Genomic DNA, 27,705 nt, shown 5'->3' with positions numbered 1-27,705 from the left:
AAATAAGTACAAAGTTTTCTCTCTATATATTAAACCGTGCATTGTTAGCTTAGCCAGTAGTTATTGCTGCTGAGGTGATCTGCTAGAGTCCTGGTAATGGTGCTCTCAGAATCCTATTGTGCAGCAAGCTTTGGCATTTGGACCTGGCTGCAATGAAAGATCATTAGGATATTTCTACGTTGATATCTTATGCAATATGGACGGCAAGGTTAGTGCGACGCTATTACAGTGCCAGTAACCCAGGTTTGAATGCAGCATTGTCGAAGGAATTTGTACGTTCTCCTTGTGTCTACATTGGTCTCCTCCCACCCTTCAAAATGTACTACGTCAAAGGTTGATTTGGGTGTAATTGGGCAGAAAGGGTTTAAATATCTGGAATTGGCTTCTGTCGTCCTGTTTATATAAAAAAAAATGTTAAAAATTTAAAATGAAGAGTAACGTGTTCATGATGTCCTTTGTGGTAATGTTTACCAGTTTAAGTAATTTTCACATGCTAATCATTTAGTATAATGAACTGTACTTCACTTTTTGCATGCAGGCTCATCCAAAAGTATGTGAGAAACTTAAGGCATTAATGGTGGAATGGGTGGAGGAGTTTAGCAAGGATCCCCAGCTCAGTCTTATTGCTGCTACCATCAAAGCACTTAAAGAAGATGGGGTCTCCTTTCCTACATCCAGCTCTCAGGTACTTTAAAATGTTCCTTCTTGGGACACAAACATCAATGGAAAGTTTGACTTTTATCGTTGAGGATGTTGGGATGCCTCTAACTTCATCCAATCATGCTGTGGAAGTTTGCTATGGAGAGTTCCATAAAAGAACAGAAATGTGTGTTCAAGTCATAATGCTGTGTACCTTGGATGGAAGTTGGCATTGATTGCGCTCATAATGTCCTTGGCCTTTGAGGAGAGGTTGTTGTGAATTTTGGAAGCACTGTACCCAGAAGTTTATTTTTCCACAAATGGTAAATAAAATTCATCGAGTTTCTCCCAAGTTACAAGTGTCCACTAGAATGTTTAACTTCTGCAGCTTGCATTTCTATATAATAGTAAAACTTAATAAAAAACCATGTTTGACAACAAGTCACAAAAGGAAGGAGTGAGTAGATGAGCAAGTGAGATGAGGGTAAGAAGCACGGGGGAATATGGTCCTTGGGGAGAATGAATGCAGGCCTTTGCAGGTTGTAGGCTACAGCTGGGCAAGGGCACGTGATTATATCAAACTGCAGAATGGATCAGAGATTATTAGTGGATGTTGGTGAATGACTGCAACTGGTGAGTGTCAGGAGCTGGGCTTTGTCAGGAATGTGTCTCTCTCTCTCTCTCTCTCTCTCTCTCTCTCTCTCTCTCTCTCTCTCTCTCTCTCTCTCTCTCTCTCTCTCTCTCTCTCTCTCTCTCTCTCTCACTCTCTCTCTGCCTGTCTCTCTCTATAACACATACACACATGTATGTGTATATGTAAGGGACTGTGCTGTAATATTCTATGCTGCAGACCCATCAACAGATTATTATACAGGGGTTTTCATTTGTCAACAGTTGTCCTCTTCCTGCCTGTCAGTCAAGACCAGCTGCCACCTTCAGTCTTTGCTGCTCTTAGCATCATGACCTTGCTGGACTCCCAAGAGAAATGAGAATAATTAAAGGAAAAAAGTCTGTGTCTGAGTTTTTCTTCAGCAGAGCTCTGCCTCTGCTATTTAAACACTATATTTGTATGAGGGTAGAAATTTGGGCTGTCGAGTTCACATCTGCTTCAGCCTGTGCATTGAAGCCTGTATTGGATACTGTTTTCCCCACATGTTTATAGTGGGGGAAAATGGTGTACAAATGTCTGGGTTCCTTGCTGGCAAGAGAGCAGCCAAACCTTGATTAGCTTTTAAAAACCTGGTCCATATAAAGTTATACCCCATTTTACAAAACTAGGCAGTTCCTACGGAACCTTTTGTAAGCTGAAATGGTGTAAAGTGAAGAGGCAATTATGAGTAATTGTTTTGAGTGTTAACTCAGACCCAAAAAAACCCCATCAAATCTTATCAAATAACACTGACATAGAGTCAAAGCAGGAATGATATGTTATGATAATTACACAGCCTATATAAGGTCAAATAAAGTATGTACAATGTAGTTTCACTTACAAGAATTGGGGAGACAGCGAGTTTTGACCACTTCTCTCGTCCTCTCCCACCCCTGCCGGCCACTCTGTGACAGCTTGGGCCAAAATGGCCTGTTACAATGCTGTATATATAAATTAAATAAATAAATAAAATCCACCGGTCGTTTTTTCATAGAAGCCAACATTGCTTTCTTCGTAAAAAAAACTAATTTTCGTAATTTGAGTTCGTAAAGTGGGGTATACCTGTATGACATAATATTTGAGACTGAGACAAGAAAAAATGCCATCACTCTGGGCGAATGAAATGGAACAGGTGATCACCAGAAAATTGTTTTGGTTCTATCAATTTGTTTGAAGGTAATAAATGTTGAATCTTGAGATGAAGAGGAAAAGGGTAGGCTGGATAATTTTAGTCCAGGAGCATTGTGTTGGAAGTAGGACAATTGGCAGTTTGGGATTATGATTAATAAATTCTTGGGAGTGGGAGGTAAAATTGAATTCTCAAAATAGATTGACTATCGAACATAGAACAAATGCAGTATAGGACCTTCAGCCCATGATGTTGTTCTTACCTACTCCACAATAACCTAATCCTTTCCTACCTCACACCCATAACCCCTTATTTTTCTTGCATCCATGTGCCTCTCTAAGATAATTTTGAATTGTCAAAGAGAATGCTTTGGGTGAGTAACAGGATGCATATTTACATTTGGAGTATGGAGTGTGTTCCCACAACTGGATGAATCAGTTATGTGACATTTGGATAAAGTTTGAAATAACATATATAAAATATTTTCCCAGTCAGGGTTCAATGTTGACCTGGACACCCTTAACTAAGGCTTCTTTTTGTAGAAATTTCTTCAGATCCCCCAAAAAACCCCCACCAAATCATACCAAAACAGTGAAACAATTGATGTAGTTGAAGAAAGGATGTACATGGAGCAAATGGGTATTGATGCCAAACTACACATGGAAGGTACCAAGCAGAGAATGTGCTTTGAAAAATACTTAATGCTGATCATTTTTTTTTAAAACAGCCAAGCCAGAGCACTGCAAATTCATCAAAAAATGGCAGCACGTCTCTAAGTAGAACTACCGAAGATATAGATCTAGCTAAAGGTAAGGAGTAAAGTAATTGTAAATCATTTGTTCTTAAAAATCTATAGAGAATGTTTTTTTTTTCTGTAAGTTTATTGGAAGTAGTAGATTGGATGTAATAGAATGAGAAAGGATCTTTTTGAATGTTTAAAAAAATGTATATACAGGTATACCTTGCTTTACAAATACATGAATTACAAAAATTCACTTTTATGAAGCTGTGTTCGCTTTTTCTAAAGGATTTGAATGGGTTTTCACTTTTATGAAAATAACCTTCAATAGCAGTGAATAGGTCTTCGCTTTACACCATTTTGGCATACAAAAGGTTTCATAAGAATACTCTACTTTCATAAAGTAGAATATACCTGTATTCAGTTGATTTGGTTATGCAAGGCTGAGTGAAGTAAGAATTTTATTCTCCCCTGTCAGGTGGTGTTCAGAATCTGGGCCTTAGACTGGATACAGATAAGATGGGAATAATTTCCTTACTCAGAGCTGGTGAACCAATGGAATTCTCAGCCACTGGAAGTTGTGAAGGCCAAATCTCTGAATATGGAACACAATAGCACAGTACAGGCCTTTCTTCCCACAATGTTGCAATGACCGATGTAAACCTACTCTACATCAACCTAATTTTCTATAACTCGTACCCAGAATGGATTCTCTTGCATCCATGCGTCTTATCTCAGATTTGTTTGAAAGTCCCCATTGTACCACTGTACCTGGCAATGCATTCCAGGCACCCAGCCCTCTGTATTTATATTTTTAAAAACTTTTCCCTAAAACAGAAGTCTGCTGATATTTTAATTGCCTCCCCAGTAAAAAGGTGCTGGCTGTCTACCCTATCCAAGCCCCTCTTGTATACTTCTCATCCTTTGTTGTTCCAGAGACGAAAACCCTAGCTCGGTCAAACTTGCTTCATAAGATAAATTTAGGAAGAACATTTCTTGACTTGAGGCATCGAAGCTCATGGGGAGAAAGAGCAGATAAATGCAATAGGTGACCTCTTTGTTATGGCTATTCAGGGAATAGAAATCACTCTAAAATTTGCTCTCTAGAATTTTTATGGTGAGGTTAAAAAAAAAATGCACTTTTTCAATTCTCATTTTTTGATGCATGTACATATGACATGGCTTCATGTTACAGAAAATAAGAATGTTGCCTATATCTGGGAACTCGCCCTGTCTCCTGTGACGTGGTGGGGGTTGCCTGCATTGAAATAGATGACCAACTGTGATGGTATTGAATGGTGGAACAGACTTTGAGCTGAACGGCTTATTCCTGCCCCTTTTCATTGCTTTTGATGTTGTGTTGGAAAGCTGAATGAAAAAAGTTAAAAAAAAAAGTCTGCAGGTGCCAGGGTCTTGTGCAATGCACAAAACTTCTGGAGAAACTCAGCAGGTTATTCAGGATCTGTGGAAAGCAATAGTCAGGTGATGTTACTGGCCTGTCAGGTCAGTCAGTATGCGCGAAAATCTTATGTTGTGCAAATTTTTTTCCTGTGACAAAAGTATGTGCGCGCTGAATGCTTGTGCAAATGTAAACTTGAAAATGGGCACAGCCTATCTCTCATGGCTAATAAAACTATTGACATGTTTTATTATATTACAAGTATGATTGCATTCTATAAAATAATATAGTTAAGAGATTATTTTAAAATTATTACATTATTTAACTAACCTTTTGTGTGCACATTAATTTCCTTTGTGTGCTGGTGGCAGAAGGTATGCACGTGCACAGCTTAGGGAACAGTGCTTCAGGTACGCTGAAAAATCATGTAAATGCTCAAATAAAGAGGTTTGAGGGTAAGAGGAAGGAGCATGGACCAGAAGGTGATAGAGGTGAGAGGGGAAGAAGAAGATGGAGATGAGGAGATGAGGGGAGGAGGGCTGAGAAAGGAAGGGGCTGGGGAAGTGCAAAGAATGGAGTCAGAAGGCTGAGGAGAGTTGCGGGGGGGGGGGTCCAGAGGGGTCTTCCCAGAAATTGGCAAGGTCGATATATCTGTGGACTCATATTGCCAGGTTGAGATAACATGCAAATTGGAGTAGCAACACCTTGTATTCCCTCTGGGGGATCTCCAACTAGATGGCATTAATATTGACCTCCAACTTCTGGTAAACCCCTTCCCCCATTTCTCTCACTTTCAATCATCCCTCTGTCCCCTTTCTACCTCTTCTGTCCCTTCCTTTCTCACATCAGAAGGCTATCTTTTTCAGCCCTCTGTCCCCTCCCCATCACCTCTCAGCTACTTTCTCCTCCCTCTCCCTCCCCCACCACCATCAGCTGTGTTTGTGCTCTTCGTCTTTCCCTTTCCCCCACTTCATCGGAAATCTATCTAATTTTTAGCACATCTGAAGAAGGGCTTGAGCCTGAACCCTTCTGTCCCTGGCTTCTGCACAATCTGGTAAATTTCTCCAGCACTTCTGTGTGCTGCATGGGGGGAAAAAAATGAAAGTGTTTCTGTTTTGAAAAGGCAATATGAGCTTTTTAATATAAGTCTGTTTTCAAAATTGAAATTACTCAAACACCTCTTGTAGAAGGTGTTTGATGTTTCCATGCAGAAGTTAGCTCAGTTAAAAATGTAATGTCTTCTATGATGGCTCATTGACAGTATCTATCTGGTGTTTTTTCTCATTTAAGTTTGTCGAGCTGATGTTTGTGCAGTTTACCCTGTTAGAACTCTTCATCCCACCCTTGCCTATCAAACTGGTGGATCTTCGATCTGTTCATGTGCTGCTTAGGTGCCTTTGGGTTTTGGCTCGTGATTTTATATTGGGACTCAGCTTGTCCATGCAATGCTCCCTGCCCCCAAGTTAAAACACTTTGCTACATTATACCTGTGAAACTTTAAGTGGATAGCAACATTTGTACACTTGACACCACATGAATTGTGAGCTTACAGGGAATGGAGGACATGGGTCTAAATGCATTCCAGATTCAAATGCATTTAGCAAAATGGATGCTTGCAACTCAACTTGGGGCATCCATGTAAAGCCACAAGATGTTGATATGGAAAAGATTCCATTGCTCCACTAACAGACTGCTTCACTTTGCGCTTGAGTGAGGGTAATATGCTCTATGTTGAATCACCCTACAAGTAACCTGCTAAATCAATATTTTTCAGCTAATGATCTGTGAACCACTGGCAATCTGTGGTCAGCAAGGAAATGCTGAAGATGAGTTACTGACACAATAAACTAGGAATAAGTCTTAAGATTGTAAATTTGATGACCAAAAATAAATTTACAAATATCCATCAAAACAAAAATCCTGTCAGTTCTCTGGGAAGGGGCTTGAGAGTATCATCCCCCACCCTTTCCATTGGTGGTCTGTGGGCTTACTATAGAAGGTCCACTCTAACTAAAGGAACATTTGGTTTTGCATGCAGGTGAAGGAAGGTTAAAACCACTGAATCCTTTACCTCCTATGGATGCTGCATGAGCTGCTGAGTTTCTTCAGCACATTTGTGTATTTCAGATTATGGGTGGCATTTAGCCTCCTCATAGTGTAGGGTGCTCCAGGATACTTTAATTACTGCGTGAATCACTGCATATAATCCAGTGATTATGGTGAGATTATAGCTGAATTAAATATTCATATCTTTCGCACTCCTTGGCTCCATTTAATTTGGCTTTTGCTAGCCAAATATTGTTGAATGTTTAAAATTTGTAATTAAATTGGATGTGCTTTTAATTCATGAGTATTTTAAATTTAGAGTTACAGCCCGGTAAATGGGCCCTTCCTGTCCGCAAGGCTGTGCTGCCCAAATACACAAATTAATCTACAAGCCCTGTACAGTTTTGCAGGGAAGGAGGAAACCCATGCAAACACAGGGAGAATGTACAAATTTCTTACAGACTGTCCGATTCAAAACTGGGTTGCTGGTGCATTGCACTGTATGAATAAATGATTCCTAACTTCCTTTCTGAATGACGTTGCTCTCACTTGGTTTTGTAGTAAAATAAAGCCAAAATCCTGACATTCTCAGCAGGGTAAGCCACATCTGTGGAAGAAAAAGTTGATGTTTTTGGTTGGTGACCTTTGTCAGGATTGTTCAGATTAGTTTTAAAATGTTAACCCTGTTTCTCTTCCAACAGATGTGGCCTGGCCTGCTGAGAAAGTCAGCATTTTCTGTTTGTCGTATGTGCAGTTTTTTAACATTTGTTTTTTTTAAACTAGACTCTGTCACCAACAAAGTTTCTGTTGGTTGTATAAATTACCTTTGTTACGAACCCAGAGGACAACAAAACCCAGCAGCAATAGAAATTCACCAAGGCAAATGGTTACTTTAAAAAAAAAAGTTGCTGATAATTTTCTTTAAACATTAAAAAAAGATCAAACTTTAACTTATCACTATTAATTTAACACCCTTCTAACTCTAAGCGCATGTGTATGTAATGTGTATATGTTCAGGAAAGTTCTTTGCTTTAATAGTCGAATCATTCATTTCTCACTTCACCAAGTTCATTGGTATGAAGCAATTCTTTATACTGTGCACAGAATTTAACATTTATGAATTTCACCAGGTTCTGGTGCTTAAAGGTAAATGGTTACCACTCAGGAAGGTTCTTGTTGGTTTCAGAGATGTTTGTTGCTCATTGGACAGACACAAACTGATTTCCTCCAATCAGTCACTTGAGTGTCTTGCTGAAGAAACTTGCCCCATCATGGGTTTTCCAAATTATAACCTCTTCTTCCAGGTCACCATAGAGTTCCTCTTGTTTCCCTTATTTCAGGAGAAATACTCTAGCCAGGACTACATGGGATTTGAACAGGCTGAACTCACAACCTGTCTTCAAAATGGAGTTTTCAACAACGGACTTTTACATTTGCATGTGCTTTTGAAATTCTTTCTAAAGCAGTTCCATTGTCTTTGCAAAAGTCACTGGTGGCTGAATGTCAATCTTCAGCAAAGCTCTTGCATTTTAAATGAGATGGGTTTTGTTACTCTTTGTGAAGTGACCTTCCCTGATTCCCCGCAATCTATCTCTTTTAAAAACCTATTTATATATAATATTTAGCCCCTTTCACTCTTGCAATTGATCCCAGAAATCAAAGACCAATCAGCCTTTAAAGTGCCAAGTGTGAAAGCAAAATCAACTCAGCGCTAGTGTCAAATGACGTCACACTGGGGGATTGACGGCCTCGACCCCTAGTATAATCCCACTTGCAATCAGGCAAGTGTGAAACAAGTAATTGCACCAGTAGAAGGTAGGACAGTCCTAACCCCGGGGATGTCTCCATGCAAGTGTGAAAATATTCAGTGTCCCAGTGTGAAAAGCAAAACCCCCATTCCTATCCTGGGACACTGAATGAATGGCTAATTTAGTGAATGCAAGTGTGAAAGGGGCTTTAAATATAACCTGTAACACTTTTTAAATTGTCTTTAATCCTCAATTTCAGGGAATTCCTGTCTAGTTGGTAATTTAATATTTTGTTAAATCTGCACTGTTGCTTTTTCAAAGAGTCTGAAGTTTGATATACAGAACTGTGCAAAATTTTCAAGATCTCCTATAAATTAGCTTTGTACAGCTGTACTGAAATTTGCTTTTCTTTTAAGCCTGTTCACTGAGGTACTAATACTAACATTTCTTCTGTTTCTTTGATTATTATGAATATTCTGGACCACTACAGTTTAGTGATTGTCTGTATACTCTTAAATCTGTTTTTAAATTTGAAAAGTAGATTTTTTTAACCAGACAGGAATGCCTGCTGTGGTGCATTGCAAGTGTCCAAAGCGAGGCTTTATTATGAGGAACTGCATGGATGTGGTGTCTGATGGAGAAAGACAAATACTGCAACTGTTGAAATCTTGAGCAAACGATGTGAAGCTGGAAAGACTAGCCCTGAAAAAGATTCCCGACCCGGAATGTTGTCTGCCCATTTCTTTTCATGGATGCTGCCTGATCTGCTGAGTCCTTCCATCTCATACTCTGGGTTCTATTAAATGAGCTCCAACTAGAAACAACAATGTTTGCTATCTGGGGAAAGTTGTAGTTTCCAAATAATCCAATCCCATACCAGTTTGACTTGAATGTTAAGAACTGCAGAATATATAAATAAAATACATTGCAGTAGCACATTTTATCATTCAAGCAATATTGAACATATAACATACAGCACGTTACAGGCCCTTCAGCCCACAATGTTGTGCCAACCTAGGAAAGCTAATCCACAACAATTTAATTTTTCCCTACCTCACACCCGTAATCCTCTAGTCAAGTTTATTATCATCTAATTGCACAAGTACAACTTGACAAAATAGCATTTTCCAGACTTCGGTGCAAAACTCACACACAACCAAATATTACACATACAGACAAACAATGACTATGCAGGACAAGTATTCATATATACAAATAAATAAATAAAGATTGTTTTGTGAATATGAGAACTTGGTTGGTTAGTATGAGCAGTTTCTTTGATCGTTCAGCATTCTTGCTGCCCATGGAGTCTTTTTTGTATCCATCTGAGAGTCTCATGAATGTCCATATTGTACCAGCCTCCACCACCACCACTGGCAATGCATTCCAGGCACCTCCTACTCTCTGAGTAAAAACCTACCTTTAACATCTCCCCTAAACTTCCCTTCACTCACCTTAAACAGATGTCCTCTGGCATTTGCAATTGCTGCTCCAGGAAAATGTTACTGGTTGTCCATTCCATCTAAGCCCCTCTTAATCTTGTACGCCGATGTATCAAGTTACTATTTAAACCTCGTTGTGTAAATGTAATTATGCCAACATTTCAAAGTCCTTTGACTGTTTTGATAGCCAAATGAACCTGAGAATGTGGCTTAGATATTTTTGGCATTTTTGTTGGTGAGGCTTAGTTATGGCGCTGCTCTAAAGAATTTAAGGATCTTCCTAGCCATGATGGAGCTGCCTTCATTGAGGAAGTCTCCTCAAGGTAAGTGTGGATCTGGTAATTTAGGACTTGCTTGTGCCAAGTAATTTAAGCCATCAATGTCCATGGAGTCCTGGAGAGATACTGCAAACAAACAGGACCTTTGGGTCTGCACTGACCAATCGTTAATCCCAGTTTTTATTCTCCCCAACATTCTCTTCAACTCCACTTGTGGGTGAGAATATTTATAATGGGAAGAGTTGGTTTATTCCTTCCATTGTTGAAGCTTGTAACCTAAGTGTGTTTACTGAGCTATTGTAACGAGAAACCTAATTAGATTTAATTGACAATAAAAAATATTTAGTTTCATAAAAGAATATATCGGTATGGTTTATATGACAAAATACTTACGGATTTGTTTTTTTTCCATAGCTATTGAAATTTCTTTGCAAGAACAGAAACAGCAACAGACAGAGGCAAAATCTTTGTACCCATCAGCAGAAAGTGCTGTGAACTCTCACAGAACTGAAATCCGCATGGTCCGCGCCCTCTACGATTTTGAGGCTGTTGAAGATAATGAACTTACTTTTAAAGCGGGGGAAATAATTACCATTTTAGATGACAGGTACCATTTGAAAATGCTGTGATTTGTCGATTGTTAATTCTTTATAAATTCTATTAAGGTTGGATTAGGGCCCAATGTGCCTATTTTCTATTGCACACCTCCCTTTTATGCATTACAGCACAGGCCCTTCAGCCCACAATCTTAACTGTTTCACAAAATCATTTGCCATGGAAGGAAGCCCTTGTGTCCACTATTTAAAAGTTCACTTAGTCCAACTCCAATCCAGATCCTCATTGCTTTTTGAGTATTTAATTCACTTCTCTTTTGCACCAATGGAGACTTTTTGACAATCATTTACCTTTTGGTCTGCATGCTTAAATAGCAATATTTAACTTAATCCCACTTCACAGTCTTTAGCTTTGCAGCTTGCAGCTCATCATGATCATCCAGTTATTTTTGAACGTGATTTTTTTTTTGTGTGTGTGCCCCTGTCCCATTTTGTACAGCAAGGTTCCCAACCCCCAGAACCAGGAAGAGGTGAAAGTGGGCATTTTGAGTCAAAAATCCTGCTTTGGGGACTGTCCATTTGTCTCATGGATGCTGTCTGTCCTCCAGCATTTTGTTTTTTTGCTTCAGATTCTATCATCTGCATTCTCTACATCTTCCCTTATATTCCAGGCTTGTGCACTTACATTGTACATCTTCTGTTTTCTTGCGCAGTGACCCTAATTGGTGGAAAGGAGAGACCAAAAAGGGTATTGGACTTTTTCCTTCCAATTTTGTGTCAACCAATCTGAATGCAGATCCTGAACCAGGTAAGGAGGATTAACTTGTCATCATTTTTGTATCTTGAATTGGTGACTGAATGGAAGGCTTGATAATGACATTCATTCTTTGGCCAATTGATAGTGCCATCTGTTGTAAAGAATAAACTTTGAGAGATGTTCTTGCATCAACAGACCCTTGTGTGATGCCTGCTCAAATAGTCAATTGTTAAACAACCTTTTTTGGTCTAAGGCCAACCTGGCCTCTGGCCTAACATGTCCTGGCCCACTAGTGGCAATTACTGAGTAATATTTTCAAGTCAAAGGTAGCTCTATAAGAAACACCTCTTTATCTAATTTAAAGTATGTTATTTAACATTTTTAAAGACTCACATGGAAACATGACATGGCTCACCAGCGGGCCATGGCCCACTGAGAACCAATACTGTGCCTTAAATGCTTTCTTAAAGGATACTGAAATGGATTGCCTGATAAATCCCAGGAAATAGTGTGGAATTCTTTTAATGTAGAGATGAGAGGTTCAAAAGACAATTAGATGGGTACTTGGATAAGAATGGATTGGAGGGGCAAACACAGGCAAATCGGACTAGGTTGAATGGACAATCTGGTTGACGTGGAGGAGTGGGGCTGAAGAGCCTGTTTCCATGCAGTATATATAGATAATTTGTGATATGTTGTTTATACCTTCCTTGAATGGAAGAAGTTGGATGATGTGATTCAGATACTTGGGAATTCTTTCTGAATTATTTGACTATTTATGCACTAGAGCACTTATTGTTCAGCCTAATTGCTTCCTAAATCATGGATCCTGAGCTACTTCAGAGTTGACCACATTTGTGGTCTTCCTGCCTACCTATTTTTCACATCCTCCTGTGTCTAGGAGGGATGGAGTGCTTGGTTTCATCCCATTCCCCCATTTATTGTACTGTCATTTATTCTCACTCGAATTTTCCACATCCCTTCAACCTCCCTAATTCTCCTATTCTTCATTGTATTAGTAGTAATTTACAGCAACCAACTGATTTACCATTCCCACCACATCCCAAAAAACATGTGGAAGAGACAGGAGAATTTAAGCGGAAACCCGCATCAGTCACAGAATAAATATGTAAAGTCCCAAGACCAGGACTGAATCTGGGTCATTGGAATTGCACTATTGTCCTGTAAAATGATGTAGGATATTCAACCCTATGGACATATAATTAAGATGTAATACTATCAAAATGAAATTAATCTTTGACTATCAAAGAGATTTTATACTCTTATTCACCTTGTGTATTGTTTACCTATAATATAATTAATAAAAAGTTTGAAAAAGAAAGACTACCAAAGGGATGGTGGTTTTTGCAATGTGGAACAGAATCTCAAAGCTGAACTCAACAATATACTGCTTCCCTTTGTCCCTGGACCATTTGGGTGGGGACCATTTGGGTGGGGACCATTTGGGTGGGGACCATTTGGGTGGGGACCATTTGGGTGGGGACCATTTGGGTGGGGACCATTTGGGTGGGGACCATTTGGGTGGGGACCATTTGGGTGGGGACCATTTGGGTGGGGACCATTTGGGTGGGGACCATTTGGGTGGGGACCATTTGGGTGGGGACCATTTGGGTGGGGACCATTTGGGTGGGGACCATTTGGGTGGGGACCATTTGGGTGGGGACCATTTGGGTGGGGACCATTTGGGTGGGGACCATTTGGGTGGGGACCATTTGGGTGGGGACCATTTGGGTGGGGACCATTTGGGTGGGGACCATTTGGGTGGGGACCATTTGGGTGGGGACCATTTGGGTGGGGACCATTTGGGTGGGGACCATTTGGGTGGGGACCATTTGGGTGGGGACCATTTGGGTGGGGACCATTTGGGTGGGGACCATTTGGGTGGGGACCATTTGGGTGGGGACCATTTGGGTGGGGACCATTTGGGTGGGGACCATTTGGGTGGGGACCATTTGGGTGGGGACCATTTGGGTGGGGACCATTTGGGTGGGGACCATTTGGGTGGGGACCATTTGGGTGGGGACCATTTGGGTGGGGACCATTTGGGTGGGGACCATTTGGGTGGGGACCATTTGGGTGGGGACCATTTGGGTGGGGACCATTTGGGTGGGGACCATTTGGGTGGGGACCATTTGGGTGGGGACCATTTGGGTGGGGACCATTTGGGTGGGGACCATTTGGGTGGGGACCATTGCCACTTTTTATTTGTCAGACTTTTATGAAATTTGGTGTTGACTATTTTTGAGGTTGTGGGTTGATGTTTGAGTATCCAAGCCAGCATCTCACTGATCATTTTCGTATTTGTCTTAATGATGTGTTAGATGGTGAATTCTTTTGTCTTTATCTTCATGCTCAACTGTAGCAGGTGATGCTCTTAAAATCCACTTGTGGATTGTTCAGCAGGAATTGCAAAGAGTAGTTTGATATCATGTCCAGCAGCTCAAAAGTCCATCATCGCATCTACAAATGTTAAGGATTGGCTAACTTTCTTTGAACTGTACGGACTCAGCCATGGAGTGGGACAGTTAGTGAAAGGACCAGCATTTATTTTGCATCCATAATCACCCTCTGAATTGAGAACCTCGTTTGGACTTTCTGCTGGCAGTTAAAAGTCAAATAATTTGGCACTAGAGTCCAGGATAAACTAGATACCACAATGACAGCTAATTTCCTCCCCAATAGAACATTAATTTATAAAAAACCATCAAATTAATTATTCAGATAATTTAATAATCATTATTACATGCATGTATGCAGTTAGTCAAATTTAAATTAATCTGATACTGTGGTGGGACATGAACATGTAGTTTAGGGTTTGTAGTCAAAACTTGTATCTTGACCAATATTCTACTGTAACATATTCACCATGATGTATAGTGCAAGAAGGACTGTGGGTATGTGGGTTACTGCTGTTAGAAGGTTGTAGTTTCGAAGGATAATACCAGCAGCTTGGAGTGAGTTTGGATCAAATCACCTGGCATATTTTGCTTTCAAAATTCATTGTATTTTCCTTGCTGGCAGAGTATGGAACTCTCCAAAATGAGAGATGGTTCAATTTCGATTGAAATTAAGACAAATTGCTTAATATTATGTGCACCCCTATTGTTTGTGATGTACATAAATGAGGGGTGAAAAATAAGGTGGGTGGGTTAGTCAGTTTGCAGATGACATGAAAATTGGCAGAGATGTGAATATTATAAGATGGCATGATTAACATTGTGGTTAGCCAAACGCTATTACAGTTCCAGCAACCTGGGTTATAATCTGACACTGCCTGTACGGAGTTTTTATGTTCTCCCCATGTCTGCCAAGGTTTTCCCCAAATGCTCCAGTTTTTTCCCACCCTCCAAAATGTAATGGGTTGTAGGTTAATTTGGGACTACTTCCTCAGGAGTTTGCAGAGGTTTGGTATGACACCAAAAATTCTGGCAAATTTCTACAGAAGTGTGGTGGAAAGTGTGCTGACCAGCTGCATCACGGTCTGGTATGGGAACACCAATACCCTTGAGGGTAAAGCCCTCCAAAATGTAGTGGATGCAGCCCAGGAAATCACGGGGAAAACTGTCCCCACAATTGACTACATCTATGGGGAACACTGCCATTGGAAGACAGCAGAAATCATCAAAGACCCACACCACCCGGCACACACTGTTCTCACTGCTGCCATCAGGAAAGAGGTGCAGGTGCTACAAGACTCATACCACCAGGTTCAGGAACAGCTGCTCCCCCTCCACCATCAGACCCCTCAACAACAAACTAATTTAGAGACTCATTTAAGGACTCTTACTTCTGCACTTTATTCTCTCTGTATTGCGCAGTCAGTTCATTTACATTTTTTATCTATTTGCAGTTCTTTGTTTACATGTTTCACTGTACAATTTTGTTTGCACTATCAATTAGTGGTAATTCTGCTGCCCCTGCAGGAAAAATGAATCTCAGGGTTGAATGTGATGCCATGTATACGTTCTGACAATAAATTTGAATCTGATCTGAAATCTGTGTAATTGGACAGTACATGTTTAAATGGCAGTTCAATATTCTTTGATTGCCTCATGTGATACAGTTCAGTAACAGATATGGAAGGGAAATGTCAGAGTTTAATCTGGGCAAGTGTGGAATGTTGCACTTTGGGAGGTCAAATGAAGGGAAAAGTATGCAGTTAATGGCTGGGCTCCTAACAGCATTAATGTGCAGGAATCTGGGGGTTCAGGTCTCGCTCCCTGAAAGTGGGCATGCAAGTAGATGGGGTGATAAAGAAGGTGTGTGGTTGCGTGCCTTGATTGGTTGTGACAATGAGTACAAGGATAAGGAAGTTATGTTGCAACTATATTAAATGTTGGTTAGGCTGCATTTCGATTACGTTGTCGCCCTGTTATAATGCGATCATGGGGGGTCCATAAAATGTCATCGCAAAAGAAAAAGTGGTGTCGTGCTAAATCAGGGTTTCACTGGGTATATATACGCAGTATACAGGTTGCAGTTGAAATGGGGGCAGTTTGACAATTGTGATAGATTACCAGAGGGCAGGAATTTGGGGTGATATATTGATGGGCCCGGGAAGTGCTGCAGGTGGGTGAGGGAGGAATGGGGAACCCAAATACATTGACTGGGGGGGTAGGGTGGTGGGAGAGGAGAACCTGCTTCTGAGGCATAAGGCTGATTTGGTATCTTTCACTGTTGAACCTGAATCGCATTGCGCAAACCTTCCGATTGCCAGGTTTGCCAAAACTGCTTTCTGTGGGATGCATGTCAGGTGTTTGTTGTGACTGGTATCCAAACACCCTTCATCCCCAGTATTTCACTCTCGCTTAGTGTCTCCGCAAAGTTTGTACTCGCAGAGTCGTCTTTAAAATGTTGCATAATTTCCCCACCATGAAAAATATTTGTTTAAGCCAATGAGTTTGCAGGTCATCTTTCAAAAACAAGATAAACATTACTTACCTTAATCATTTAAACGTGCCACTTCTAATCATCCACAGCTCCACTTTTGTTGTATGCATCATAGGATGGCCATCCCTGGTACCACATCTTTTTAAATGGGCTTGCTTAACGTCCTATCTCAAAGAACTGAACGCAAGCATTAAGCGATGTACATCGGGGTCCAATGACTCATCGCGTTATATCAGAATTGGAACATGTAAAATTGGGATTTCACTGTTTGTGTTAAATTCTGATTGACTCATTACAGGAAAGTTGTGGAGGCTTTGGAAAAGATACAAAATAGATTTACCAGGATGCTGCATGTGGATTAGAGGGTATGAGCTGTCAGGAAAGCTTGGACAAAACTGGAGTTGTTTGCTCTATTGGAGGCTAAAGGGTGATCTGATCGAAGTTTATAAAAATTGCAAGAGGCAGTAATAGGGTAGATGGAATGTTTTTCCAGGGTAAAAATATTACATGCATGGTCTTATTAAATGGCAAAGCAGACTTGGGGGACCATATTCCTACTGTTCTTATTCTATTGAACTTTCTGCTATTTCTAAATTGCATATTGGTCTGATTGACACCTGTTATCTCCTGTGTAGCTGCTGTGCGTTTTTTCCTTTGATTCTTTCTCCTTGATTTTAACAGAAAGTAGTTAGTTTATAGGTTTTTTCTTATCCTGTTCTGAATATTTTTCAATGTAGACATACAGCACAGTAAGAGACTATTTTGGCCCACAAGTTCACATTGCCCAATTTGTACCCAATTATCTTACAACTCTAGTACGCTTTGAATGGTGGGAGGAAACTGGAGACCCTGGGGAAAACCCACACAGACACGGGAAGAGTTTAAAAACTCCTTGCAGACGGTGCGGATTCAAACGCCAGTCCAAATTGCTGGTGCTGTCGACAGCATTGCACCCAACTGAGATGAAAGCTATTTCAATTCTCTGACAAATACTGTTCAGATGGTCAATGGAATGCTGGGTGCCTGATTGTTTTTTCTTGCAATTTCTTTCGGCTATGTGCAGCATTCATCGGAGCCGAAGATGTATAACTAACCTTTAAGGCCTGAGCCCTTCTCAGCCCGAAATCTCAGTCATCTATCTTTGCTTCCTATTGGATGCTGCGATATCTGCTGAGTTCCTCGAGCATTTCTGTGTTTTTACTTCGATCTGCAGACTTTTGTGTTTCACTTTGTTTCCTGTAATTCTGGACTTGAGAATAGAGTGCTTTATTTTCTGAATCTTTCATCTTTTCAAGGTGAATAAAATATTTGGTAGCATGTGCAGGGAATAGTGAGGCTGCAGTTTCCCTGTTTTATTGGATCATGTATTCAACAGGCAGGAAGACCTTGGAAAAGCGCAGCACAATCATTCAAGTCTATGCTGGTTCTGTCTAAGATCAGGGTATTTCATTATTCTTCATGCAGTAGTGCCAGGCTTCATCCAAGCCTTGTCTGATTTGTGCTCTCCCTCTGCTTTGTATCTGCGATCAGCGATCACTTGTGAACCCGCTCTGAGTTGAGATTGCTTTCTGATATTTGATATGTTGACTTTAAATTTACATTTTAAAATTTAATTTACAGCACAGTAGAAGCTGATTCTGGCCATTTAAAACCCGTGCTGCCCAATTACACCCAAATTTTGAATGGTGGGAGGAAACTGGAGCACCCAGTGGAACCCCATGCAGACATGAGGAGTGTTTAAACTCCTTACAAATGAGCGCCAGATTCGAACATGGGTTACTGGTGCTGTAATAGCATTGTGCTAACCATACAGCCCCGCCATGGGCAATGCAAAAATCCTTGTATTGAGAATTGGAGAGCTTGTCTTCAGACCAGCACAGCTGGAGTAGTGTAGTGTACATTTAAAACTGAGGAAATTATTTGTGCACTTCCATTTGTTCTATGTCAATTCCAGAGAAGGTCATGGTGCCGGAGGAGACACCAGTACAAGACATTCAGCCTTCCGAGCCTGAGCCAGTTTACATAGATGAGGTAAGCAGGTTGTATTTGAATTTCTGTACTTAATTTTTCTCCATTTGTCTTCCTCTCTCCCAGAGGAATGTGTATTCTAGATGTTGCTCTGCTTCTGGTGTCTTTCACAACCAACTATACTTCATGTCAAGCGTCATAAGAGTTAACAGCACCTTTTATTCCACCTGGGTAGTCCACAGCCCAATGGCATGAACATTGAGCTCTCCAATGTCAATGAACCTGCTCCCCCCTCAGTCTATTTCACTCTACTTCTCGTCCTCCGAAATCTTCTCACATGCTCCCTTCTTTCCAACACCTTTTCTACGAACATCCCTCCACCCACTGTTGTCTGTAACCCAGTTCTTTTCCCCTTCTCTGCTGCGCACACCCCTTCCACTATTCCCCTCTCCTATTATTTCTATCTATCCCTTATTTTGTTCCACCTATTTCCTGACTTCAACGGTTATCTCCGCCTGTATCTGACCTTGCTCCATATGTCCATCATTCTTTGCCCCTACTCAGTCCACTTTCCTGACCTTTTCCCTTCTCTTTAATATGGCTCATTTTCCCTCTCGCAGTCCTCAAGCAGTGTTTTGACCTAAAATATAGACTTTGCATTTCCCTCCACTTTGCTCAAGATTCTAGCATAGAACACAATAGCACAGAAACAGGCCCTTCGAGTCTGTGTCAAACTATTCTGCCTTGTCCCACTGACATGCACCTAGTCCATAGCCCACCATCCCCCTCCCATCCACATACCTGCCCACATTTCTCCTAAATATCAAAATGAGCCTGTGCGTACCAAGTCAGTTGGCAACGTTCCATATTCCCACCACCCTCTGAATGAGGAAGTTCCCCTGAATATACCCTTTAAACTTTTCCCCTTTCCCATCCTTAATGAGCTTGTGCGTACCAAGTCAGTTGGCAACGTTCCATATTCCCACCACCCTCTGAATGAGGAAGTTCCCCTGAATATACCCTTTAAACTTTTCCCCTTTCCCATCCTTAATGAGCTTGTGCGTACCAAGTCAGTTGGCAACGTTCCATATTCCCACCACCCTCTGAATGAGGAAGTTCCCCCGAATATACCCTTTAAACTTTTCCCCTTTCCCATCCTTAACCCATGTCCTTTTTTTTTTTATAAATGTCTCCTAACCTTAGTGGAAAAAGCCTGGTTACATTTGCTCTATCCATACCCATCATATGCAGTCTTTTGTCTACTTTGCTCATTGCATTTCCTGCTTTCCTCCACTCTCCTGTGCCTGAAAGACCTGGGCCATAACCTCTTGTATTCCTTTCCTGAACCTCTCCCTAATGTTTTGTTCAAAGTGTCGTATAGATCAATCATCTTCCTTTTATTTCATTACATTGAAATAAACTAGACCTTTCAAAGTCAAGCAACCATTTAATGCCGGCTTATTGGATGACTCTGTGTAGGAGAGCCCCTGAATTTCCACCTAACTGTAGATTTTGAGCGATACCCATTGTATAAAATGAACCCAAATCTTGCACTTACTGCTGACCAGTAGATGCTGTTAAAAGCAAATCCTAATATTTTAATATCAAATTACCCTTTAGGTTTTAACTTTATTAGCATATTTTAAAATAAACCACTGTCAGCTCCTGGAACAGGCCATTTAAAGCCAACGGCAGTCGGAATAGATGGATGCACCCTGCAGGGAAGCACTGAGACATCGTTGATAACCAACATGATGCACATAAGATTGCGTTGGAGGCGACAAGAAGATGGTGGTGGTGTTGAAACTTTGTTGTCAAGTTTCGGACTTGACCCGGCGTAAAAGCTGACCCTGATTGTGAGGTGACATTTTAAAGTTTTGGATCATCCTATTCACTGCCATATACATTTTTTTAGGAGCCTGAAACAAAAGTTGAAAAAAAAAGAGATTAGCCTCACTCACCAGCTTGCAGTATTTGGATGACGCTTAATGTTGGAGAAGTGTAGCTCTAGAAACGTGTATTTGTCCATGTACGAGTCTTAAATCTGCAAGTTTTACAACTGTTTGGGTGGTTGTGATTGCTACTTTTTTTTAAACATTGTTTTGCCTTTGCAGGAAAAGATGGACCAGGTATTGCAGCTGCTTCAGAATGCAATTCCCACAGATCTGCAACCTGATTCAGCAGAGTTGCTCCATTTAGAAGGTAACCATAAATCGTGGAAATGGGCTAAGAGGCTATGTCCTTGTCTTGTTTTTGAGGAAGCTTGGGTTGAGGGATGGCCTCCCAAGGAGAACAGTAGCAACAGCCTAGTTCATGGCACCACGGTGAGTGTTGCTGTAGAGAGGAACAAGACTGAGAGCAATAGTGAGAGGAAATTCTCTTGGGTTAAAGGCTTTGCCATTTAGAATTGAGATGAGCAGAAATTTTGTTGAGCAGCAAATCTTTTGAATTTTCTCTACTTGGACTCAGAATGGACTAGGACAATTTTCACTGGCGAGTAGGGGAGTAACCTTGTAGATCGATACAAAATCTTGAGGAACATAGATGAGGTGAACGGTCACTGTCTCTTTTGCAAGTTAGAGGAGTCCAGACCTTGGACATAATTTTAAGGTGAGAGGGAAAAGGTTTGAGAGGGACCTGATAGACCCATTCTTCACACAGAGGGTGGTGGGTATATGGAATGAGCTGCCAGAGGAAATGAAAGAGTCAGGTCTAATTGTGATGTTAAAAAGACATTTAAACGGGTACACTCGTAGGAAAATGTTGGAGGCCAAATGCCAGAAAATAAGACCACTCAACTGGAAAACTTGGTTGGCATGGGCTAGTTGGGCTGAACGGCCTGTTCCTGAGCTGTATGATTCTGTGACCTTGGAGAGCTGTGAATGAGTCAGATTCGGGTTTATTGTCATGAACATGTCATGAAATTTGTTATTTTGCAGCAGTTTTGTGCAAAATTGCAATAAATCAACAGTTCCATAAATACAATATTTAAAAATAATTGGTATAAAAAGTGAGTTAGTGTCTATTGGTTCATTGTCTGATCAAAAATCTGATGGCAGACGGGAAGAAGTTGTTCGTCTTCAGGCTCCTGTACCTCCTTCCTGATGGTAGTGGTGAGAAAAGGGTATGGCCTGGGTGGTGAGGATCAGTTGTGGAATACAGTTAAAATTCCCATTTTCTGGTATCCAAGCAACCGGCAAATTCGCCAACATCTGTCAATCCCAATAGGTGTCGGATACTGGGGGTTTTTACTGTATATTCAGAGCTGAGATTGATGTGCTTTGGACATGGAACTTGGATGAGGTGTAAGATCTGACATCTTATTAAATGCTGAGACTATAAAACCTATTAGTAGAGCATAGAATCACAGTATTACTGCATCGAAAGGCTGCTGAGTCCACAGATTCTTTTAAAGAACAATCCACTTGGGCTGACATTTAAGTTCTTTTTTTTCCATATCCCTGCAATTTTGTTATTTATTCAATTTATTAATAAATGCTGCTATTAATTCTACCCACCACCCTACCAGCCATTGTTTAGACGTTAAACAACCTGTTGCAAAACGTTGCTCTGTCTGGATGTTTCTTTAAATCCACGTCCTCAAATTAGGGACTCTTCAGCCACCAAAAATCTTCAAGGCAATTTCATCATTTTTTTCCCCACAGTCATTTCTGGAGATCGTGTCTTGTACAGGCTGCTATGTGAAATCTCAATTCAAGGTTGAAGCAGTGGCGGCTACCTCAATAAATATAGTTAAGTTCAGATTGGACTGATTTTTATGAAGTGGGGAATTGAGGGATATGGGGGAAAAGGCAGGTAGGTGGAGATGAGCCTCTCATTGGATCAGCAATGATTTCATTGAATGGTGGAGCAGGCTTGATGGGCCAGATGACCTACTCCTGCTCCTATTTCTTATGTTTATCAGTTGGACATGGCTCCATATTTGCTGTTAAAGTTTCCCATTAGCTGATCAGAGAAAAATGCTCAATTGTGCTAATACATATATTTGCACATGATAAATCCATCTTGGATCTTCTAATCTTAATTAGGTCTTGTCTACAAAAACTTTCTTTCCTGTTCTGGTGTCTTAGGTTTCATAAGGAAGTAGGTTCTTTTTTACATTCTACCTGGTCAACCGGTACGGACTCGAAAGGCCGACATGGCCTGTTTCCGTGCCGTAAATGGTTATGTGGTATCTGAGCTTCTGTTTATATACCTGTTCAATACCGGCACTTTGTTATTAAAGTGTCAACCAGGAGAAGCTGGAGGATCTCAGATGGTCAGGCAGCATCCATGCAAATGGATAGTTGGTGTTTTGGTTGGGCACTGCAATCCCTATGTTGGTAAAGGCCCATTCATAGATGAAACATCAGGTTAAATCACTAGTACCTTATCTCAGTGATAGTATATAGTAATGCAACTGTATGAACAATCTATTGATTAGCTGTGGCATTACAATCTGAAAGATTCTAGTATCTGAAATGCAAACTAAATAAACAAGTTCCAGTGGTCTGCTTTTGTATCAGGTGCAGCTTTCGAACAATTCTGAATGTGTAGAGCAATTGTGAGTGGGTGGGTGCCAGGTCAAATGAAAAGAGCAGGTGTTGCTCTGATTTTTTTTTTTTGTTTTTATAAAAATAATTGTCTCTGTATATACAATAGTAAATTTGGGGCCATAAATTCAGGATTTCCTTTCTGTCAAGAATATTGTTATCTGATTGTATAAGTACAACCCGATCAAACAATACATATGCAGGAAAAGTATTTCATCAATTACAAAAAAAATATTGTACATCTGAGAGTCTCGGATGGTGGGCGTGAGCAGTTTCTTTGATTGTTCAGCATTCACACTGCTCCTGGGAGGAAGCTGTTCTTCAGCCTGGTTGATAATCCTTTATTTCTTCTCTGATGGGAGCAGCTGAAAAATGCTGCTTGTGGAGTGGAAGGGGTCCTCGAAGATTATGCGCAGCCTCTTCAGACAACGATCTCAGTAGATCACATCAATGGGGGTGGGGGAAGGGACACCCATGATCCTCTCTGCCACTCTAATGGTCCTATGGATTGACTTTAGATCCATTTCTCTGCACCAACCGTACCACACTGTGATGCAGCTGACCAGGACATACTTGCTAGAGCTCTTTTGAAGGTTGACATAATGGTGGCCGGTAGCCTTGCCTGCTTCAGTCTTCTCAGGAAGAGCAATTGCAGTTGAGCCTTCCTGACAAGTGAGGAGATGCAGAGTGTCCACAAAAGGCCACTAGTTAAGTGAACTCCAAGAAATTTGGTACTCTAGCTTGGTGTATTAGCCTATTTGATTTTTTTTCTCTCTATCTTTAAACTTTGGAAATGACCTGCAGATTTATTTGTTCTTGTATCTTCTTCCCCAGATGTCTGTCAACAAATGGGACCAATTATTGATGAAAAGCTTGAAGAAATAGACAGGTAGGATTCAAGCAAAGAAAAAATACTTTTTTTTTCTAATGACCTCCATTCCTGATGTGGGCTAGCCAGATGTTGGCATTCAGATTCAAACCTGTGGTATCTCTTCTTCCATCATGTGCTCCCCAAATGTAAATTAATAAATCTCCTGAAATGTGTTGAGACACAGTTGCATTCACTATGAATAGTTGTAGTAGACATTGCCCTCCTCAAAGCAAGAATTATAAATTTTGTTTCAATTTTAATAATACAGCATGGTAGCAGGCCCTTCAGGCCCATGAAGCAATTACACCCAATTTACCTACCAACCCCAAATGTTTCGGAGGGTGGGAGGAAACAGGAGCATCTGGATAAAATTCATGCAGGTAATGGGGAGAACATACAAACTCCCTGCAGATAGCGCTAGATTTGAACCTGGGTCGCTGGCACTGTAATAGCATTGCACTAACTGTGCTGCCTGAAAAATAAACTACTGGAGTGAATTCTTGACAAAAAGCTCTTGACTTGGAGTTCCTCTGGTTTTTTTTAATATTGCATACTTTATTCTGAAATCTGATGGTGCTACGTGGGTATTGAGGGATTACCATCGGGAAGAGAAGCATTTCCTATTCTGATCTTAAAATTGGATTATTCACTTCAATGTTTAGACTGCTATCCACTGATGTTAAATTCTTTCCTGCTGGGTTCTCCTCTGCATGCACCTATTCTTATTTGGGTAATTAGCAACTGAATTGTCCTGATCTCGTATTTTACTTCAACTATTCACACACTAACAGTGTGGGCCAGCGTGGGAATCGTAGGCTGAAGTACTCAGTTTCTGCTCAAGATGACTAAATCTAGTACTCAACCTTGTCCAGAACCCTTCAAAAATGCCCAACATTTAACACTTTTAACTTTTTCTCATTGTGAATCCTTTTCAAATTTTTCACGAAACTCTGGATTGGTCAAATTGCTGTGTATAAGAGAATAAATGATGTCTGAGACTAGAAGCAGAAGGGAGGGGAAATCCAGAGAATACAGCGAGGCTAGTTTGAGAAATATTTCAGCACTGGTTGGACTGTACTTGAACACAAATTCCAATTGGTTAACATCATATGTTTTTTTTTGTAACATCTGTCGAAAAATAATATTCAGAGATATAATTATTGTGCATTCTGTTCATGGTCAAAGTTTGATGGGAATATCCATATAGTTCTTTTCACTGCCTAAATGATTTGGCTTCTGTGGTGATTTGTTAAAGCTAAAATTTAAATTTTGAAATCAATAAATAGTTGCTGTGGTATTTTCTTGGCCATTCTTTGTATAAAATGTCCACCTATCATGTGATCTTGTTCTCTTATTCAGGAAGCATTCTGAATTATCAGAACTTAATGTGAAAGTTTTGGAAGCCCTGGAGTTGTACAACAAATTGATGAATGATGTGCCTATGTACTCTTCCATGTATTCCAAGCCTCAAACCCAGTCCCAAGCTCAGGCTTTCTACACTCAAGCATCTGGGTCGCTGCCAGTGCAGGTTGGTACCAAAGACCAATGAGAAAAGTTCAGATTTATTATCATCTGATTGTACATTTTCAACCTGATGAAACAGCATCTTTCTGGGACGTGGTGCACGCACAAAAACACACAATACACGGTACATAAAATTTACATAAATAATCAAAATAAATATAAATATATGCGATAATTTACACAGTTACAATACACTGCTCATCAGTCTCTCAGCCTGTGAGAAGAATCTATTCTCTAGCCTGGCGGTCCTGATTTTGATGCTCCTGTACCACCTCCTTAATGGTAGTGGTTTGAAGATGCTGTGAGCTGGATGGAAAGGGTCTTCTATAATTCCTTGAGCCCTATTTGGACAACGCTCCCAGTAAATGTCTTCCAGTGATTCACTCGGCTATAGACCTCTGGTCTGATGCTTTGCAGCTACCATACTACACAATAATACAGACAGGACACTCTCAATAGTGCTCTGGTAAAATGTCAAGATGAGGCTTTCCTCAGCCTTCTTACTATAGCGCCTTCCTACTACTGAGTCCAACATAGGTTATCCCTTGTAAGCACACCATAAAACTTTGTTCTCTCCACTGTTTCCGCGACTGAACCGTGTATAGTGGAGAATGGTCAATCTTTGTCCTCCTGAAGCCTGCAGTCATCTCCTTTGTCTTGTCCACATTTTTTTTTTTTTTTTTTTTTTTTTTTTTTTTTTTTTTTTTTTACAATACATCAAGAAATGCTTTATATAAATCCGATTTATAGCTGACAATCTGGATTGATTAAAATCTCTATAGTGATTGAAATCTACAGACTGCTGAGAAAATCCACCAATACGCTAAAAATAGGTCCTGAAAACATGAATTTCTTTTTTTTTTTTTTTTTTAAATTTTTTTTTTTTTTTTTCACACCATAAATCACATTAGCCATGATATACACTATTTCTTTTCACACATATACAGTGACTTTTTCTCCCCCCCCCCTTTCCTCCCAAACCACCCCCCCACCCCCCCCTCTCATCCATTTTAGGTATACAATCTAGGTTGCATTAATCCAGTCAGACAATGTTGTCATTCAACAAAATTACACCAGAAATTCTACTGAGTCCATTCTTTTCTTTCCTTCTCCTTCCATCAACTTAGGTAATGTTTGTCCCCGGTAGGTTTTCGCTATTGTATTTAATGTAAGGCTCCTATACTTGTTCGAATATTTCAATATTATTTCTTAACCAATATGTTATTTTTTTTCTAATGGAATACATTTATTCATTTAAATTTGGTAGTTTCTTCCTTTTAATTTGGTTATGTATTCCATTAATATTTAAAGACATATAGTTCAGCGTAGCCCTTTTATATTTTGTTTATCTTCTCTTTCCGTTTTTCCATCATTACCTTTCCTCCTTTTCCATTTCTGTTTTCTTATTTTCAACTCTTTATAAGACAACATTCCTACAACATCTAACATTTTCCTTATTCTCCTATTTCTATCTTATTTATCCCCAATCTCCCCTTCACCTCCTGAGTTGTCCTTTATCCCTTGTCGGACAACCACATCTCCCCTCTCCATTTGGATTTGCGAATCCACTCGCAAGCGTCAACTGATTGTGCAGTGACCGCTATTTCCCCCCACCCCGCCTCCCCCAGAAAAGATTTCACTTTTCATATGTCACAAAGGTCCCTCTTTTAATTCCCTCCTTATTCTCTCTATTCCATTACCTTCCCTTATTAATTCTTGTCTATACTATCTATATTTTCCTCTAAGTACAGATACATTCATGTATGCTCATTGTCTCTATTCACTCTTATACCTCTTTACCTGCATACATATCAATCGTGATCATTTTTACTCTCATTACCCGTCTTCATCCCTCAGTCTATTTTTGTCTTTACCCACATACATATCAGTCGTGATCATTTTAACTCTCATTACCCGTCTTCCTCCCTCAGTCTATTTTTGTAATTGTTCTGCAAATTTTCGTGCTTCTTCTGGATCCGAGAATAGTCTGTTTTGCTGTCCTGGAATAAATATTTTCAATACCGCTGGATGCTTTAGTATAAATTTATACCCTTTCTTCCATAAAATCGCCTTTGCTGTATTGAACTCTTTTCTCTTCTTTAGGAGTTCAAAACTTATATCTGGATAAATGAAGATTTTTTGCCCTTTATACTCCAGTGGTTTGTTGCCCTCTCTTACTTTTTCCATTGTCTTCTCCAGTACCTTTTCTCTTGTAGTATATCTTAGGAATTTTACTACAATAGATCTTGGTTTTTGTTGTGGTTGTGGTTTAGAGGCCAATACTCTATGTGCCCTTTCTATTTCCATTTCATGCTGTAGTTCTGGACATCCTAGGGTCTTAGGGATCCACTCTTTTATAAACTCCCTCATATTCTTGCCTTCTTCATCTTCCTTAAGGCCCACTATCTTTATGTTATTTCTTCTGTTATGGTTTTCCATTGTATCTATTTTTTGAGCTAGTAGTTCTTGTGTCTCTTTAGTTTTTTTATTAGATTTCT

The 27,705-nt window shown here is 40.2% G+C and overlaps 1 protein-coding gene across 1 annotated transcript in view; it reads left to right on the top strand.

Moving 5' to 3' along the window:
- Positions 1-27,705, top strand: part of stam2 (signal transducing adaptor molecule (SH3 domain and ITAM motif) 2) — a 53,421-nt gene that overhangs the window by 16,011 nt on the left and 9,705 nt on the right. Inside the window, exons 5-12 of the mRNA XM_069934778.1 lie at positions 539-685; positions 3,145-3,226; positions 10,484-10,676; positions 11,337-11,431; positions 18,246-18,322; positions 20,374-20,461; positions 23,647-23,701; positions 25,043-25,211. Of these exons, the coding sequence (XP_069790879.1) occupies positions 539-685; positions 3,145-3,226; positions 10,484-10,676; positions 11,337-11,431; positions 18,246-18,322; positions 20,374-20,461; positions 23,647-23,701; positions 25,043-25,211 (906 nt within the window). The remainder of the gene's footprint in view (positions 1-538; positions 686-3,144; positions 3,227-10,483; positions 10,677-11,336; positions 11,432-18,245; positions 18,323-20,373; positions 20,462-23,646; positions 23,702-25,042; positions 25,212-27,705) is intronic.

Source organism: Narcine bancroftii, chromosome 4 (assembly GCF_036971445.1).
Source record: "Narcine bancroftii isolate sNarBan1 chromosome 4, sNarBan1.hap1, whole genome shotgun sequence".
NCBI lineage: Eukaryota > Metazoa > Chordata > Chondrichthyes > Torpediniformes > Narcinidae > Narcine > Narcine bancroftii.
Note: the sequence above shows the minus strand (reverse complement) of the source record. Positions and strands in the feature narration are given on the sequence as shown.